The following is a 17,955-nucleotide window of genomic DNA, read 5'->3' on the forward strand; positions in this document are numbered from 1 at the left end:
TAAGAATGTGCCTGTCTCACATTACTACTTCATATGGTATATGCTCAGGTTGACATTTGAGGCCAATTCTTCCAATTCAAATGAACAACGATTTTTGCTGTCCAGTGCTAAACTTCCGATCTCTTCAGAGATCATGGCTGCAGTAACTGCTTTGTGGATCTGTAATTTCAATTACTATTTAGAGTTGGTGACATGATTATATTCCCTATCTTGTAACAGACACAAGGCAGTGGATAAAGAGCTGACCATAAGATATTTGGGACGTCCACCTGTCAATAATGGAAAGGAAGTACATGTCTAAGGAACTTTTGTTTTATTCATAATTGGATCATTCATAATGCAACCTAGTTTAATTCCTAGGGTCAAGGACCAAAAAAGGGGTGCCGTCCAGGCTGTAGGACCAAATTACGTATATGTTGATTGCAACTCCAACTTGAAAAGGAAGTCTAAAATGCTTGCATGGATGCCTGCTAGTTGGTGCTTTCCAAAAAAAAAAAAAACTTTCGAAACTAAAATGTCCAATTTATACTATCTACTCTTATCCAAAACACATTCACAGAAATGGATGTATAAAAACACATTAAATGTAGCTGTATGAGAATTTGAAGGTAAAATAAAAGTTTGTGGCCACAATCTTTACATCAAAGAAGCATTTGCCTCCCTGTCCTCCAAACACAGAAACACAGAATTTGACGGCAGATAAGAAGGCTCATCTAGTCTGGCCATTTTTCCTTATGTATCAGCCTTTGTTCAGGTCCTATAGCAAGCAAAACTTTATGTCTATGTCCCATGACTGTTTAAATTACCTCACTGTTTTAGCCTCCACCACGTCTACTGGGAAACTGTTCCATTTATCTACTACCTTCTGAGTAAAGTAGAACTTCCTTACATTACATATAAGCCTCTGACCCTCTAGTTAGACCATGTCCTCTTCTAACATTGTTCCTCCTTTTAAATAAACTTGCCTCCTGTACTTTGTTGAATCCCTTTAAGTGTGTAATATTTCTGTTGCAGCCCCCCTCTCTCTTCTTTCCTCCAAGCTATACATATTAAGATCCTTTTAACCTTCCCTAATAATTTTTGTCCTGCAAACGACTTACAATTTTTGTAGCTCTCCTCTGAACACTCTCCATTGTGTCAATATCCTTCTGGACAGTGGCGGAACTACCGGGGTCGCAGGGGTCGCGACTGCGACTGGGCTCTGGAGTTCTGCCAGTCAGGGGGGCCCAAAGGGTGCCGAGCGGTCGTTTTCAGCAACCGCTTGGCGCCCTTCTGTCTCCTCTGCCGCCTCCACCTGCCTCAGCGCTGTCCCGACTGCAGTGGTGGGAGCGTGAGGCGTCTGTCCCGGGTGCCAGTGCTTCACGCAGTGAAGCCGTGCGCAACACGGCAGAGCAGCGAGACGAGGCCTCGCTCCCCCACCACAGGACTGCCTGGTAAGTGACCTACAAAGGGGGATAGGGAGAGGGTAGATAGTGAGAAGGAGGGGGGGTAGGGAGAGGGTAGATAGTGAGAAGGAGGGGGTGGGTAGATAGTGAGAAGGAGGGGGGTAGGGGAGGGTAGAGGGTAGATGATGTGAGAAGGGGTAGATTGGGTTGGGGTGGGGGGGGCCTTAACAGATTCTCACACCGGGGCCCTGAAGCTTCTAGTTACGACCCTGCTTCTGGAGGTGGGATCTCCAGAACTGTACACAACACCAGAGATCTGTAAAGTGGCATATTCACCTCTCTCTCTCTCTCTCCCTGCTGCTAATCCCTTTCCCTATGCAACCCAGCATCCTGCTTAGTTTTTGAGATGCTTGCTTGTGCATTGTCATCAGAAATAATGACTCCTAAGTCCATCTTTTCTGTTGTCTCTGACAGTACCGTGCCATAATGCTATATTCTGTCTTGCTATTTTTACTTTTCAAGTGCATTATTTTACAGTTATCAATATTAAAATGCAGCTGCCACACTCTCAGCCATTCTTCTAATTTACTTAAGTAATTCGTCATTTGAATTTTTCCACCCAGATTGTCTGCCCTGTTGCAGACTTTGCATTATCTGCAGAAAGATATACTATACCATTATTACCTTTCGTAATATTACTAATAAAAATATTATAAAGTACATGTGCCGATACTTATCCCTGAGGTACCCCACTAGTAACAAGTCCTTCCTCTGAAAATACACCATTAGCTGCAAACATCTACCTCCTGTCACTCAACCATTCCTTTAGTAATTTATCTATTCTGGCATTCAAACCCAAAGACTGCAATGTCTATGAGGGACAGTGTCAAGTGCCTTACTAAAATCTAGATTTTCAGACCCTCCCAGGTCTATTATCTTAGTGACCTGGTCAAGAAATTAAGTTAGTTTAGCTTGACAGGGCCCATCTAAGCCAGCCCTGCTCTAATGGTGGGGGCTCCAATATAATTTGTTATTAATGTTATTGCATTTGTTTACTTTGGAAATAAAATGGATTTTACATTTTAGATTAGGCTTAATTTATTAATGATTTGATTAACTAATTGGCTAATATATATAAAGTACTCATGATGATAAAGTGCTATTTAAATGTGTATGCAGAAATACTTATCTATGTAACATCAAGAACCACAGGGAATCCATTTCTTTATTTAGGTCTTTGAGATTTATTATTTCATACATTTACTAATGTTTGGTTATTTTTACTCCAGGGTTTGTATTTTCCCCAAAGTGTAAATTATACTATTTGCTCTAAAATGTCTCTTTTTACATCTCTCCAAAGCATACAAATCATTTGTAGCTTCCGGTGCTGAATTTTATATTAATTCAAATGCAATACGTTACAGCCCTGTTTGTTACATAATTCTAAACTATTCTAATGGTAATTTTTGATATGTATTTTTGTTTATTGTTATTCTTTCCATGTTTTTTTGTGTTAATGCACCTAATGGATCACATTAGTTTTTGGGAGATAGTTTTATTCACTTTAAATTCTGTTTATATTATGCAAGATGCCAGAAAAGGGTTTACACCATAGCATTACTAAGATACCACTAATTGCACTCATCCAAATGGAGACAAAAAATGTAGCAGTTTGAGAATCTGTTTACTACTATTTTTAGCAAAAGTATATCTGCAAAACTCAGCCTATAACACATTTTGGTTTAGACCAACAAAAAGCTGTACAAAGTCTTGAAAAAGAAAATCACACATGTGACACTGTATAAGTGCATAAGCATGTCACCTAGTGTACTGCTAAAATTTAAGATATACTATGTGTTTATACACTGCTTTTGTATGATTTATTTTATTTCAATTCTAGTTCTCTTTTGGATGTCATTCCAGGCCAAATTGTTTATTTCATCTCCTAGGTTTCGCATACTGCAAGCAATAAGTTCAATGTATTTGAGTTTTTTTTCAGAAAGATGTCAATGTTAACCACCACAGAGCTCCATCTGTCAACTGGTATTTGTTTTTTCATAGCGTTGTGAAACCAAAAACGTTTATTTGCTTATCTTCTCTCTTTTTGTTTGTGCTCTGTTTGTCTTATTCAGTGGCGTCTCCAGCTTTCATATTCAGTGGGGGCACATGGAGGGACAGGGACTAAAGTAGGGGGAGGAGGGGCAATCATAAAATGCTACATATACACTATATACAGTATATCTGTGTTAGACACAAGTACATACGTATGCTCTCACACACAGAAGTATACAACCATGCTCTCACACATACAAGTACGTATGCATGCTCATACACACATGTACACATCCATGCTCACACACACACACACAAGTACACATCCATGCTCACACACACAAGTATATATGCATGCTCACATACATACACACACAAGTACACATCCATGCTCACACACACACAAGTACATATGCATGCTCACACACATACACACACAAGTACACATCCATGCTCAAACATCTACACAAATGCACATCCATGCTCATACAAACACAAGTACACTACACATCCGTGCTCATACACACACACTCGTACACATCCATGATCAAACACACACACACAATCACACATCCATTCTCTCACACACATACAAGTGCACATCCATGGTCACACACACGCGCATCCATGCTCACACATACACACACACAAAAGTACACATGCATGATCAAACACACGATTTTGAACAGGTACGAGGAAACAGGAAGAAGGGGTTGCAGGGGTCGCACCAGGCCCTTATGGTTACTCCAGCGCTTGGAAGCATCAATCAGTGCTCCCTCGTGGCTGCACAAAAAAAAGAAAAAATACGGTGTTTCAATTGAGGGGCACACAGGGGGCATGGCCCCCCTGCCAACTCCACTGGTCTTATTCCAAGCAACATACATCCCTCTGTCACTCAAAAGGCACGTAAAGGAAATTAACTCCTCATCTTGTAAGAGATCCTACTTGCCCATTCGATATAAACTTACAGCTGCTGAGTGAGCAATAGTCATTATAACGTAACATGGAACTTAGAGCGGTGTTGACCAGTTAGTTTGAATGTGGAACTGTTTTCCAGTTAATAAATGCTGCCACCAACACACCTCTCATATTGCATTGTAAATACCGGTGTTTCTCATTAATCAGAATGCATAAAACACAACTTAATGCTATTGTATTGCTTCTAAATAGTATGTTTTAATGATATTATTATTTGTCACTCTCTCTACTGTAATGAGACTACAGCATCTGCTGCTGTCAATGACTAGTATTTCTTTTAAAACATTCATGTGATTATAGTTTTTCCAACCATGAGGTATTTGAGAGCAAATTTCATGACGCTAAAATAAAGGTCAAGGGGCACCAACCAGAATACATAAAGAAGAATGCCCTAAAGGGAATTTCTATTGTCCCTGTCAGCCTTACCAAAGAAGGAAGATTAAAGTACTGAAAAATGCATTCCTCAAACGGTTAAAAATAAGTACTTACCTTGGGGAGAAGCCGCAGGTCCCTGGTTCATCTGTAAAGCTGTTTGGATCAGCCAATTAGTGGAAGGAAAGCACTCCTATGAAAATCAATCAATGGAAAACTTTCAGCATATGCGCATTGGGGGGGTCAGCAGGGGGGGTCATCATTTAAACTTCCCTATGATGCTGACAGCCAGAACTGGAGCTAACTGGTGGTAAGTATATTATGTGTCAGGAGATGTGTTCAGCTGAACACATCCCCTGTATAGAAAATAGCTGAGTGGTGGGGAAAAGGGGCAAATGCATTTGGGGGGATTCTGCATAAATGTAAAGATACCTCAAATCTAGCATATACATTAAAGTCCACTGGAGTGTCCCTTTAAGGGAGCAAACCGGTGTGCTATTTTACTCACTATTAAGAGTCCAATGTCAAATGAAATACTTTTTGTCTGGTTTAGTTGCTTTCACAATAGAATATTAATTCAATCTTTGAAACTAACTGTATCTGTTTTTCACAGGCATTGTAAGACTGATTACGTATCATTGACAGAAAATGTTTCAAAACATTCTATTACTTTTGTTCCATTACCACATTCTCATTCTTTCAGCACTATGTACTCTCGTCTTCTGGTGCCTCAGGCGACTAACTAATGTTTAATTTCCCCTACCTTAAATTAATTCCAGCAGCACTACTTGATAGACCAAACATCTTATTTTTCTGTTGCTAGATTATTTCCAAACCCTTTATGTGATGTCTGAGCTGTAATATGACATTTCTGTATCAATCTGATTTTGTTTGAGATTGTTTCATTATTTATTCTATAAGTTATTAGATGTCATTTAAAAAATTACAGGTACTTAATTTTTGCCACAAAATAAGATTTTGTTTTTCTTTTGTATTCATGCTCACCGAGAGTAATTACTACCGTTCCTGTGTTTTTATTCAATTTCCCTTTGTTTTTCAGCTACCTGTGGCATGTTCCATTAACAATTGCAGTGGGAAATACAAGTCATATCTCACCGCAGACAATTATATGGGTGTCTAACAAATCAGGTGAGAATATATTGGTATCTCTAGAAACATAACCAAACAATGAGTTCCAATGGCAAATAGTTTACCGAAAATGTTAACATTCATCTTTACTGTCAGGTTGAGAATATTTCAGCTGTCTAGTAAACAAAACATGATATTAGGTCTCTTTGGAAATTTTAAGACCTTCATTATAGACTACCATTCAGAATTCCTTGTCCCTTTTTTTCATTACACAATACAATTTAACTTGGTTAAACAGGTCGCGTAGGAGCTCAGTTGCAGGGGATACCTGGGGCTCTGCCTGTACCCCATGATGCATACCGACAAATAAGTACAGAGGAGCAAATAGTTAAACACAATATAAGTCTATGTTACATATATGTGCTAGCTGTACAGAAGTACAAACAGGACTGGTTACACAGCAAGCTAAAGCATAGGCAGAGTACAGGCTGTAGGTAAATGTATGGGTTAGAAAGTCTCTGTACTGGGCACTGTGGTTGGATAGTCCACAGACCGGACACTGTGGCAAGAATACTGATGGAATCCTTCTGGCTGGAATCTCTCTTGCAGGGCACTAGACAGGAACATGGCTGAGGGCCTCTGGCAGGGCACTAGGCAGGAACACTGCTGCAATCCTTGTGGCAGGACACTAGACAGGGCACACTGCTGGATGCCCTCAGGCTAAACAGGTATTTAAGGGGAAGGCCAATGCCCAGGTGCAGCAGATAAGGTCATTAACATATACTTTTTCTGTTCTGATAGGTGGCCTCTAGAGGCTGCAATAGACATGACACCTGATAATAAACACAGTCTTGACTGCAAGGGTGGAACCCTGACAGGATGGCACTAAGTAAAATTGAATTTCCATATGAGAGTCCAATGCTCCTCACAACCCCTACAATTTCATTTTAGTTTTCGCTTAAATTCACTTTGGCCATTGTACAACTTTAGCTCACTTGACTTAAAGCACTCATCAAATGTAATATACTGTATTGCTTACGATGGCACTTTCTAACTGTCCAGCATTACATCACTATTGATTTATTGAAAGAGACTCATGTAAATATAAAAGCACCATGAGCTTCTAAGTGGTGTATAGATCTATAGCTATTTTTGCTATCATTAAAAAGCACTTGACTATGGCTTGTTTTCCCTGATTCATCTATCATTACTTTATATAGGTCACCGTCATTTTGAATCTTTATTTCCATCCTTGAAAAATAACTTGAAATATAACGATGTAACTCAATTTTTACAAACAACTTCCAATAGGAATAAAATATAGCAGATGACTCCACATAAGACTATGGCCAACATATTGATGCACCAATTCTTATCACCAGAAACCCCATATATGAATATGGTAACGATTGAGTATATGAAGTGTATTTAAGCTAGACATTTGCATCCTATGGTAACAAGTAGTTTGCGTTTTTATGATTTATATAAAAATTTGACACACATACATTTTTGGCGCATATCTTTCTCATACATGGACATTTTTTTAATCAATTCAGCAACTAAGAGAAAACAAGGTATTTATAATATTATGGTAGAGAAGGCAGCTAACTCCAGTGGGTCATTAGTTCTTCCATTTGTATTCGTAATAAAATCAATACGATAATGGACTCGAAATAAAGGAACCTATAAAAAAATCTGGAAAGAACGATGCACGCTACTCAGCAAAAGAATGACAAGATGAACGCTTTAGTTTCAAGATGGACAAGTACTTAAAAACACTATGCAAGGCAATATACTTAAATTAGTGCAAATACAGTTTTTACAAAATAGTTGGACAAAGGTTCATGACAAGTAAATTAGCAGTTTGCTTCTAGACACCACACTAAATTGAGTTTTCTGATTTTTCCACTAGAAGTCAGTTTGAAAATATAAATAACAAAATGTATACCCTTTTGTAATCTCTGTAAAAATTCTGGCAGAGCGACAAGCTATTTGCCCGATGTTAAAAATAATGTACACAGAAGCTCACAGAATATTATCAGGGAATATCACTAGTATTAATGGCCCAAATTACTAACCTTAACTACCTATTCTTAAAATAAAATTACAGTGCTTTGTTACTGAATGCAACATTTATATAAACTGTACCTTCCACTAACAGCTAAAATTAAATTATTTGGGCAAGATTTAGTAAACAATGATAAATTCCTTGTCTATAAAAGAGGATAATTAAGATGTGATATGGGAAAACTGGTAAGAAACTGGCAAACATACAAAAAGTAAATGTTTCCATGCATCATGGAAACATAAAATTCGATACCAGATTACAACTGTCCTAACAGGTGTAGCACATATAGTTCCATTTTTTTATATGATTTCAATGAGAAAAATCTATTTCATAATATTGGAATTAAACATTCTCTGTCAGTGTGTCATCTGAGACTTCTCTGGAAATACAAAGATTTACTTAGAAAATAAACAGGGTTTTTATACTGTAGAGTTGATATGACATTCAAGTTTCCATCATTTGATTTTCTATTTTATCCTGAATCTAAGATGAGACCAAAGATTAACACCTGAGTCTTACATTGGGAAAAATGAGCAGACTAAATGGGCTAAATTCTGTTTCTAAAATCAAGCACCCTTGATTCGTTTTTTCTATTTTTGACCAAGCACATCCTAGTCACTGTCTTAGCAAACCAGCAGAGAGTAGCTTAAATGCCTCAGTGGGACTTGGAATCAGTGAAAACATAACCACAGTTGGTAATGTTACCATTGCAATAAAAATAAATAGCAATCAACATGAAACCTGCCAACAAAAGTAAAAAGAAAAGATGTATACCAAGCATTAGTGATATAAAAAATGTTCGTTCATAGAATCAAAAGTTCTGAATTGTTAGTTTTAGTAAATAAACAAAATAAAAATGAAGATCAATATACAGTTGTGCTCAAAAGTTTGTATACCCTTGGAAAATTGGTAATCTATGTACAATTTTTAAAGGAAACATGAGTGAGCATTTCTTTTATTTCTTATGGGATTCATATTCAACTGTAGGTTACAGCAGAATGGCACAATCATAAAACAAACATGGAGACAGGGAAAAAAAGAAATGACCCCTGTTCAAACGTCTGCAAACCCTTAGTTCTTAATACTGTGTATTGCCCCCTTTAGCATCAATGACAGCATGCAGTCTGCTGTAATAGTTGTCTATGAGGTCCCAAATTCTTGCAGGTGGTAAAGCTGCCTATTCGTCACGCCTCCAGGTCGTAAAGTCTTTGGTCGTCTTGCGTGAACCACATGTTTGAGATCTCCCCAGAGAAGCTTGATGATATTAAGGTCAGGAGACTGTGATAGCCACTAAAAACCCTTCACCTTTTTCTGCTGTAACCACTGGAGCGTCAGCTTGGTCTTGTGCTTAGGGTTATTGTCATGCTGGAAAGTCAGAGTGTCCCATGCACACTTTTGTGCGGAAGAATGCAAATTGATTTCCAGTATTTCCCGATAACTTGCTGCATTCATCTTGCCATGAATTTTCACAAGATTCCCTGTGCTTTTAGAGGTCACACACCCCAAAACATCTATGAGCCACCACATTGCTTCATAGTGGGGGTGGTATTCTTTTCACTATAGGCCTTTTTGACACCTCTACTTGTCATATTGTGCTCCTTGAAACAACCACACAGTCTTTTTCCAAAGCAGCCTGTAATTCTACTACTGTTACTTGTGGGTTTTCCTTTGTATCCCAAACAATTCTTCTGGCAGTTGTGGCTGAAATCTTTCTCGGTCTACCTAACCTTGGCTTGGTATCAAGAGATCCCTGAATTTTCCACTTCTTAATAATAAGTTATTGAATAGTACTGACTGGCATGTTCAGGGCTTTTTATATCCGTTTCTATCGTTATGTTCCATTACCTTGTTGTGCAGGTCTTTTGACAGTTCTTTTCTGCTCCCCATGGCTCAGTATCTAGCCTGCTCAGTGGATCCACTTGAGAGCTAACAAACATATTTACTATTTATACACAGACACTAATTGCAATTTAAAAAGCCACAGGTGTGGGAAATTAACCTTTTATTGCCATTTTAACCTGTGTGTGATACCTTGTGTGTCTGTAACGATGCCAAACATTCAAGAGTATGTCAACTTTTGATCAGAGACATTTGACTGATATCTTATTATAATTTTAAAAGGAGCCAAACAACTATGTGATAATAAATGGCTTCATATGATCACTACCCTTAAATAAGGCATGTTTAATCATATTTTCAAAATAAATGCCAACATTTCACAATGTCTGCCAGGGTTTGCAAACTTCTGAGCACAACTGTAAGTTCTGGCACAAATCCAAGAATGACATCAATCTATTAGAAGCACTCAGAACCTGCTATATTGAGACATTAATTATAGTGAGTGTACAGCAAAGCAGCCGCACGAGAAACCACCCAGATCCGTTGGTAGCATTACAATGGTATTAAAATGCATGTGGTCCTGTACCTGGGTATGATAAGGCTTGTGTCTTGTTATGTTATCGTGGACATGTGTTTGTATAAAAGTATTTGGAAAACACAAGGAGACGATTGATGGTTTTTCTATAAAACATAACTGTCAGCCAGGCTTTGTTCAGCTGAATACGCTTGCAAGCTCTTTACCTATTGTATCGGTTTATCTTAGTATGTCAATCCTAGTTTTGCCATACCCCTTAAATATATGTATTATAAGAAGCCCTGTATACATTGTTGGAGCTTTATAAATAAAAGATATTAATAATAGAGAACCACATAAATAGTAAACTTGTGTGCTCATGGCAATCTGTCACAGGTTAGAAACCAGTGTGGGCATGCGCAGCCCACCGAACACCTAGACTGGCAGATTCCTATATATGGGCAGGATATTTTGGTGTCTTGCAATAAAAGCTAAGTACTTTTGAAGACCATGAGTGCTGGCTTTATTACCATTTGATTATATATGACAGCCATCCCACTCCCTTTATATACAGACAAAATACTATAAAGGGATACTTGCCAACTGTCCTAATTTTCCCAAATTAGTCCCAGGATTCCGGAGCTTGCTTGTCCCGGTACATCATTGATCTCCCTCTAACCAGCCCAAAATTAAGGGAGCGTAAGGTCTCTTCCTTCAGTCTTCTGTTTCAGTTCTCCTTAACACTGTCTGTCGGTAATGGACGCTGAGGGTTGGGATATGATGTAATTTGCCGGCGATCAGTATGTGAGCTGCAGGAACAGACTTCATGCTCCCACCACAGGACCTGAGGGAGTAGAGGGAGGCTTTTAGCAGACAACAAGTAATGGGGATAGAGGGAAAAATATAAAAGATTGGGGAGAAAGGGGTGGTAGATGCTAGCGAGAGAGGGGACAGTGTGGAGGTCATGTCCTCGGAGATGTGAACAGGAGCAAGATGCTAGAGGAGAAGCAGAGCTGACAGACACCGAAGGGGTCAGTGAAGAAGGCAGCGAGACATTCAGAAGGCATGACAGAGTGAATCAGAGTGTGAGAGGGTAAGTAAGAGTGTGAGTGCGAGTCAATGTGGGGGTCAGACAACAAATTTTGAAAGCCCCCTGATTTTTTTGATATAGTGTATATTGGTGTTATTAATTTCTACTTTTAAGATATCAATTTAAGACTTCCATGTACTTTCCCTAATCTTAAGAACAAATGTTAACCTTGCTTGGCATAGTATGAAGAAGTAATTATTGTGTGCCATCCTAGTGAGGGGGAGTTTTACAGAACTCTTTATTTAAAAAAAAAAAACGTTATTAAGCCCATTTTCATTCCTTTATTTCATCATTTTTTGATAAATATGTGAATAATCTCCAAAATGTCCCTTAATTTTGTCAGAGAATCTGACAGTTGCAAGGAATTCTTTATTATTACCTCTTCTGTAATGTGTACTTTCTAGGTGTTACTGTTTTGTTAATGGTTGTCCTGTATATTTTACATAGTCATACAAGCTTCAAACACGATGTCTATTTCAATTGCCAACAATCTGTTAATATGATAAGCCAATGTTTGTTTTGCACAGGTCTTCATCCTCATGGCAAAATCTTTGTGTACTTGGGGCAAGATTTTTTTGGTTTGTGATGTATCTATTTAGTACATGCATGATTTCATTCAGTTAAAGATGTAAGTGGATGGGCAAAAGACTTCCCCATGCATTAACATGCAGGATCTTTCGTTTTTTTAAAACATTGTTTTGTGTTCTGCATATTTTGTATAATATTTGCTTATTTGTTATTGACAATAAGCAATTATTTATACCACCAATCATAAAAGGGTTAGACTAAAACAATGCAAACAGGCCCTGTTTTAGAGGAGTTTGGCGATAAAGATATTGTCAGAACTTTTAGTTTTTTGTGGCATATTAAAAATAAAACACTTTTTTGCAGTAGCTCTCATATTATTTTTAGTATTTTCTCCCTCTCTCATTGACAGCTATTATACATAGAACATAGTTTCCATAGCAAGACTGTGTGGGAGGCTGTTTATGTCATGCTCCAAAACAAAATATGGCGATGGATGCAACTGTATAATAGAAAAGTTAAAGTGAGGCTAATATAAAACCATCATTGTTAGTGATCATTTTCTTGTAAACTGTTCTATCAGTTATTTTATGGAACTTTTTGTCATACTGCTGTTTTAATAAATGCTACTGTATTCTACCAACGTCCTTACAGAGTGAAAAGTCTTTTGTTACTAGGGAACAAATGATGCTTAAAGTTATGTAAGATAGAATATATTGAGCCCGAAAAAACTTTCTGCAATGAACTAATATGCCCAAGAGCCTGTCTATAGGTGATAAACACATCATATGGGTGACTTTATTAGTAAATTTCATTCCAACTGCTCATTAAAAACATTACAGATATCCTATTCACAAAGTTGTTTTTTTTTTTTTTTTTTACCAAAATAAAAGATCTTAGGCAAGTGTTGGCTGGAACATACTCAAGCAGAAAGGGTCATAGCTGTTATACCCCTTCTCTTTGCCACGGGTGGTCTCAAAAAAGTTCTGCTATAGGCATAAATTTTCCTTATGAGAATCAGATTTTGCACATACTATGGTGGTGCCCTGTATCTGGAACTTTTGATGAAAAAGAGAGCAAGTCAAATTGTTATGTTATATACTACTTGTTATGTCCTGTCTACCAATTGTACCCTGCTACAGAATTTGATGGCTCTATATAAAACAATAAGTAATAATGATAGATAGAGCATGATAAAATGCATATAATCTCTAAATTATAAATACATCTCAGAAAGGTTGCTGCACAGGCTTCACTTCTTTCCAGAACATTAATTACATGCCTTTTCTGAAGGTTTCATTTTTCCATGGTGGTTATAATTGCACATGGTGTGTTTATTAAGAAAGTCTGAAGGCTATTCATAACTTCATTATTAAATTATGGAAGAATGACAATGCCATCTTTTGTTGATATGAGTCATAGTGTAGAAAAATATAACACTATTTACAGGCAAAACAAAAATACAATATTACCCAGACTATGATTGTTACTAAGCTAATAATGAAACATAGAGAGAAAGGGTTTTATTATAAGTGTATATTTTAGCAAATGTGTTATATAAACCTGCTTCATAATTAGCCTTCTTGTATTTCATAGAATTGTGCCATGCAGATTTAGGTAGCAAACCTATAAGACTACTAAGTTACTGCCAATACTCTGCCTCACCCAGTGACTATTGAACCCCACAAAATGTTTCTTAATTACTTGCGTATAATACATATGGTAGTAATTAATAAATGATTTTGCTGATCTTTTTTACCCATGGCTATAATTTTGTTTTTTTGTTGTCTGCCTATATCTTGGAAAAGTAATCCTGGTATTTGTCTATAATAAGTATTTATTAGATTAACTTTGTTTTTATCAACACCTATCCCACTCCTTAGTAGGGGGAACTATTATCTTAGTAATGTTCTTATGGGTTTTTGGGACCATCTTTTGTTATATATATATGTATTTATATACAGTGGGGCAAAAAAGTATTTAGTCAGCCACCAATTGTGCAAGTTCTCCCGCTTACAAAGATGAGAGAGGCCATAATTTGTTTGTGTTTAGTCTATGTACTATACAGTACTTCTCATAGTTGAAGTGCACCATAGGTACACTTCAACTATGAAAAGTACTGTATAGTACATAGACTAAACACAAACAAATTATATCACCTTTTAAGAAGCTATTGGGTACACTATATGCTTTATGATCATTTTGGCTTTGTTTATAATTTTTCAGTTACCAATAAGTCAGCTGACAAGTATGATAATTGCCTCGCTGCAATTCTTCTTACAACCATAGGGTTTGCCAGAATAAGACAAATAAGACATGTGTTATCTTTCCTGTCAATGCCAGGATTTGTCCATGGTGCCTGGAGCTTCTTGGAGATTATTTCTGTGGGCTAGTATATATGTGCTGCTATATCACAGCCAGGAATATGTACATATTTTTGCCCCCTTTCTACTGCTGTTATGTATCACTCATTTGTACATTCATTGCAAACTGACATTGGTAGCTTCTCTGAAATAGAATTGTGATGTGTGACATACTGTGTGACTGGATTGTTTTTAAAACACTTCATGACAATGGTTGTTTTAACATTCCTGCAGTATTTGTGTTTAGCTTTATTTTCGTTCTCATTTATATTACCCACACAAATTACTGTATACAGGATATTTTGATCGTATCATATAATGTATTATATAAAAATGTCTATTTTTTACATTTTTAATATTTTTTAAACTTTTTTTTATATTTATTCTGCTCCATTGTCCTGCATTGCCGGTCACAATACTTTTTACTTTCATTGCTTCAGGGCACCGCCATCTTAGTGAAGGCATGCTTCCTTCCAATATGCCGCGTATGGTGGCTCCAGAGCGAGATCACATAGCTCCCTGTTTGTTTGTTTTTTGCAACCACAGTACAGTTCAAACACATTAAGCATATTCTGCAGTAAGAGTAAGTTATTGATCAAATGTTAGCACTATCCTATTATACTTATAATTAAACATAATTAACATCCAATATTTGTTAAATATTTATACAAATTAATTGCAATGAGATTAACTTACTATAACAATAACATCAAAATATTATACCACTGAGAGACCAAAAGCTATTCAAGAATTATCAAGATGCTGTATTGATAATAAAACATGTATTTTAATGATGCAGAATTATATACGCATCTAATAAAATCTATTACACACTCAAGGGTGTGGAATTTCAAATTTAAATGATAGAACATTTCAATATTGATTGTGCTTGAAATATGTACTCATGGTGAGCTCAGGTTTCATAATTGAGGCTTCATTGAAACATAACATTATCAATAAGGCATCATATAAAAACGGTGCAAGTGCATTATTTGTCATTCTTCTGATGTCTTTTCAGTCACTTTAGTAACATAAAGTGCTAATGAAACCCAAACCAGATTAATCATTTGTACAAAATATACTCTTGTTATTTATTATCCAACCTAAATTCATTTATACCATGTTTATACAATATATTTTAATTTCTAATGCCGGCATTGCAACAGAGCAAAGGTTTGCTTCACAGCCCCTACAACACTACACTAATAGACTGCATACACAGCCATGAACTAGACCAGCATAGAATGTATGCTAATACAAGGAAACACAACTTTGCTGATTTTCCGTATCTAGCTCGCCTTCGCATTGCTGAGTCTGTCATAAGATGACCATTAAAAAAATGTGCCTGGAAATTGATATTAACACCTTTTCACACAGTACTGTAAAAACTGAGATGTTTGCCAATGGTGCCAAGTTTTTATGTAGAAACAATGTTGAAAATGAATTGCTAAATTCAGTTCTACAGTTAAAATAAATCAAAAATTAAATGTATGATTCAAATCTGTTATTTCTTAAGACAAACTAATAAGTATCCACATTTTGTAAGCTCCTTAGTTTTCCTCAAATATGGATCAGTATATATGCTTTAGATGTTTATGTAGCCTTCAGAGTATAATTCTTATTTTAGTGGACCCTGGAAGTGAGGCCAATTTTTTAATGTTGTGTTGTACGATACTTGCTTGAACATACATGTCAAGGTTTCCTTAAGGGAAAAAATTTGAGGCTAAATTACTTTATATTCAAGGTCACCTTAAGGTCCTATTTAAGAGGCATACCTGCATTAGCTGTGCTCAGCATACCATTGACTCCTCTTCATGCTGCCACCAGTCCTCATCCCTTTCCCCATTCATAGCTGCTTCAGCAGCCAGCAGTGTTCTCTCTTGGTTTATTTTCTTGGGTTTCTATAATATCGATAATATTTTAAATCCTACATTATAAAAATATCTTAAGTATATAAATAGATTTTTGACTAATGACATCACAACAATCATTTTCTAACTGCAATATTCATTTGCAACAATATTCATGTGTTTATTAATCAGATATTTTATTATACATTTCATGTCATAGCATATTAATTTGGAATAATTACCACTGTTCATACCTAAAAAATGAAGCAAACCACCAATATATTTTTGGTTCTCAAAGATAATCAACTTAATTCTACGGCTGGCTTTACATTGAATCAGTAAGGTTAAAGTAGAAATAATATCAGAATATAAACTTTACTTTAGTAACTACTTCTAGAGAAAGTAGAACAGGCTACCACCAACTCTTATAATACTCCATAAAAATGTTCACCTTATCATACCCTGCCTATCATGACAGTGGGAATTCCTATAGGTGTAAGGTTGGGAATACATGTCGAAATTTATACAGCAGACATTTATAGGTGAATTCATTTGAAAATAATTTGGTTGACGCTCAGACTATGTCTACCCGCTTTAATTGTCCCAGAGATATGGGGTATGTGTACGCTGAGATGGTTTTGTCCCATACATGATAAAAAAGATCAATCTTAATATACACAAAATGTTTATCAGACTGGGTGTGTGCATTTTAAGTGTTCTAAATATTTGTTTTGTAATGAACGGCTGTGTTGCAACCATATCAGCCAGCTGTAATGGATCAACCAGCAGAAACATTCAATATGTTGTTAAGACCACGTTTTAAACATTGCTCCAGAATAATTTTGTTATACAGAATGTTTTAAAACTGTTTCTTAACTCCCATGTTCTTTTATGTGTCTATTTGAAAAAATGAGTTTTAGGTTATTAGGGTACAGTCAACAAAGACAGCCTCTCGCCAATTACTATTACCATACAGGAATTGCATGATAGTGTTGCCACATGTATATTGAACCATGACTTCTATATTTAGCCTTCTATAAAAAAATCTTTGAGTCAGCTTGCGTATAAGGTAACATAACGTAAAAGGTAGCAAAAGCTTTTTTATGTTAACATGTCAAGTGATTATTATTACAAATGATTATCTTAGCTCTTTTTATCTCAATTGTAAATCTTTGACCAGGCTAAAAGGTATAGGAGATTTCCATTTCATTGAGTAACATTTAATACCTAAACATTTCTTATTTACAGTGAGTATTTAGCATATATATATATATATATATATATATATATATATATATATCTGCATATATTTCCATGATTCTATGCAGATTGGATTGGTGTGTTACAAGTGTGTGGCAATGTGTTGTAGTTTAAAATACAAAAGGATAATGATATTAATTCATTTGTTCTATACAAGAATCAGGCTAGAGTGTAAAAAAGTATTTACTGTTGTGAAAGTAAAGACAGCTGCTGTATAAATAATTCCAAATGCGCGTTTGTTGGCTGAAAAGTTTTGTTGTTAAGTAATTTACTTGGACAATTAGTAGATTTAATGAGCATAAAGTACTGTTAATCATCCATTTTTGTTCCTAATATAACATGTTTTTACTAATTGTTTAGAAAGCTGTAGAACTCAAAGTGAAGCTGATGTACATGTTTTATCCATTTACAGAGTATCATCGAATTCCCACACTAGATGAAAGTGATTGGGTGTTGGGGAATATTGATCAAATTGGCTACTTCAGGGTTAATTATGATGTCAAGAACTGGGGTTTACTGATCGACCAACTAATGAGGAACTCTGAGGTACTGTAAGTTCTTGTTAAGCTT

At 36.3% G+C, this 17,955-nt stretch overlaps 1 protein-coding gene across 1 annotated transcript in view; it reads left to right on the forward strand.

Moving 5' to 3' along the window:
* Window positions 1-17,955, forward strand: part of TRHDE (thyrotropin releasing hormone degrading enzyme) — a 330,613-nt gene that overhangs the window by 267,449 nt on the left and 45,209 nt on the right. Inside the window, exons 10-11 of the mRNA XM_053465546.1 lie at window positions 5,848-5,936; window positions 17,798-17,931. Of these exons, the coding sequence (XP_053321521.1) occupies window positions 5,848-5,936; window positions 17,798-17,931 (223 nt within the window). The remainder of the gene's footprint in view (window positions 1-5,847; window positions 5,937-17,797; window positions 17,932-17,955) is intronic.

Source organism: Spea bombifrons, chromosome 4 (assembly GCF_027358695.1).
Source record: "Spea bombifrons isolate aSpeBom1 chromosome 4, aSpeBom1.2.pri, whole genome shotgun sequence".
Classification (NCBI taxonomy): Eukaryota; Metazoa; Chordata; class Amphibia; order Anura; family Pelobatidae; genus Spea; species Spea bombifrons.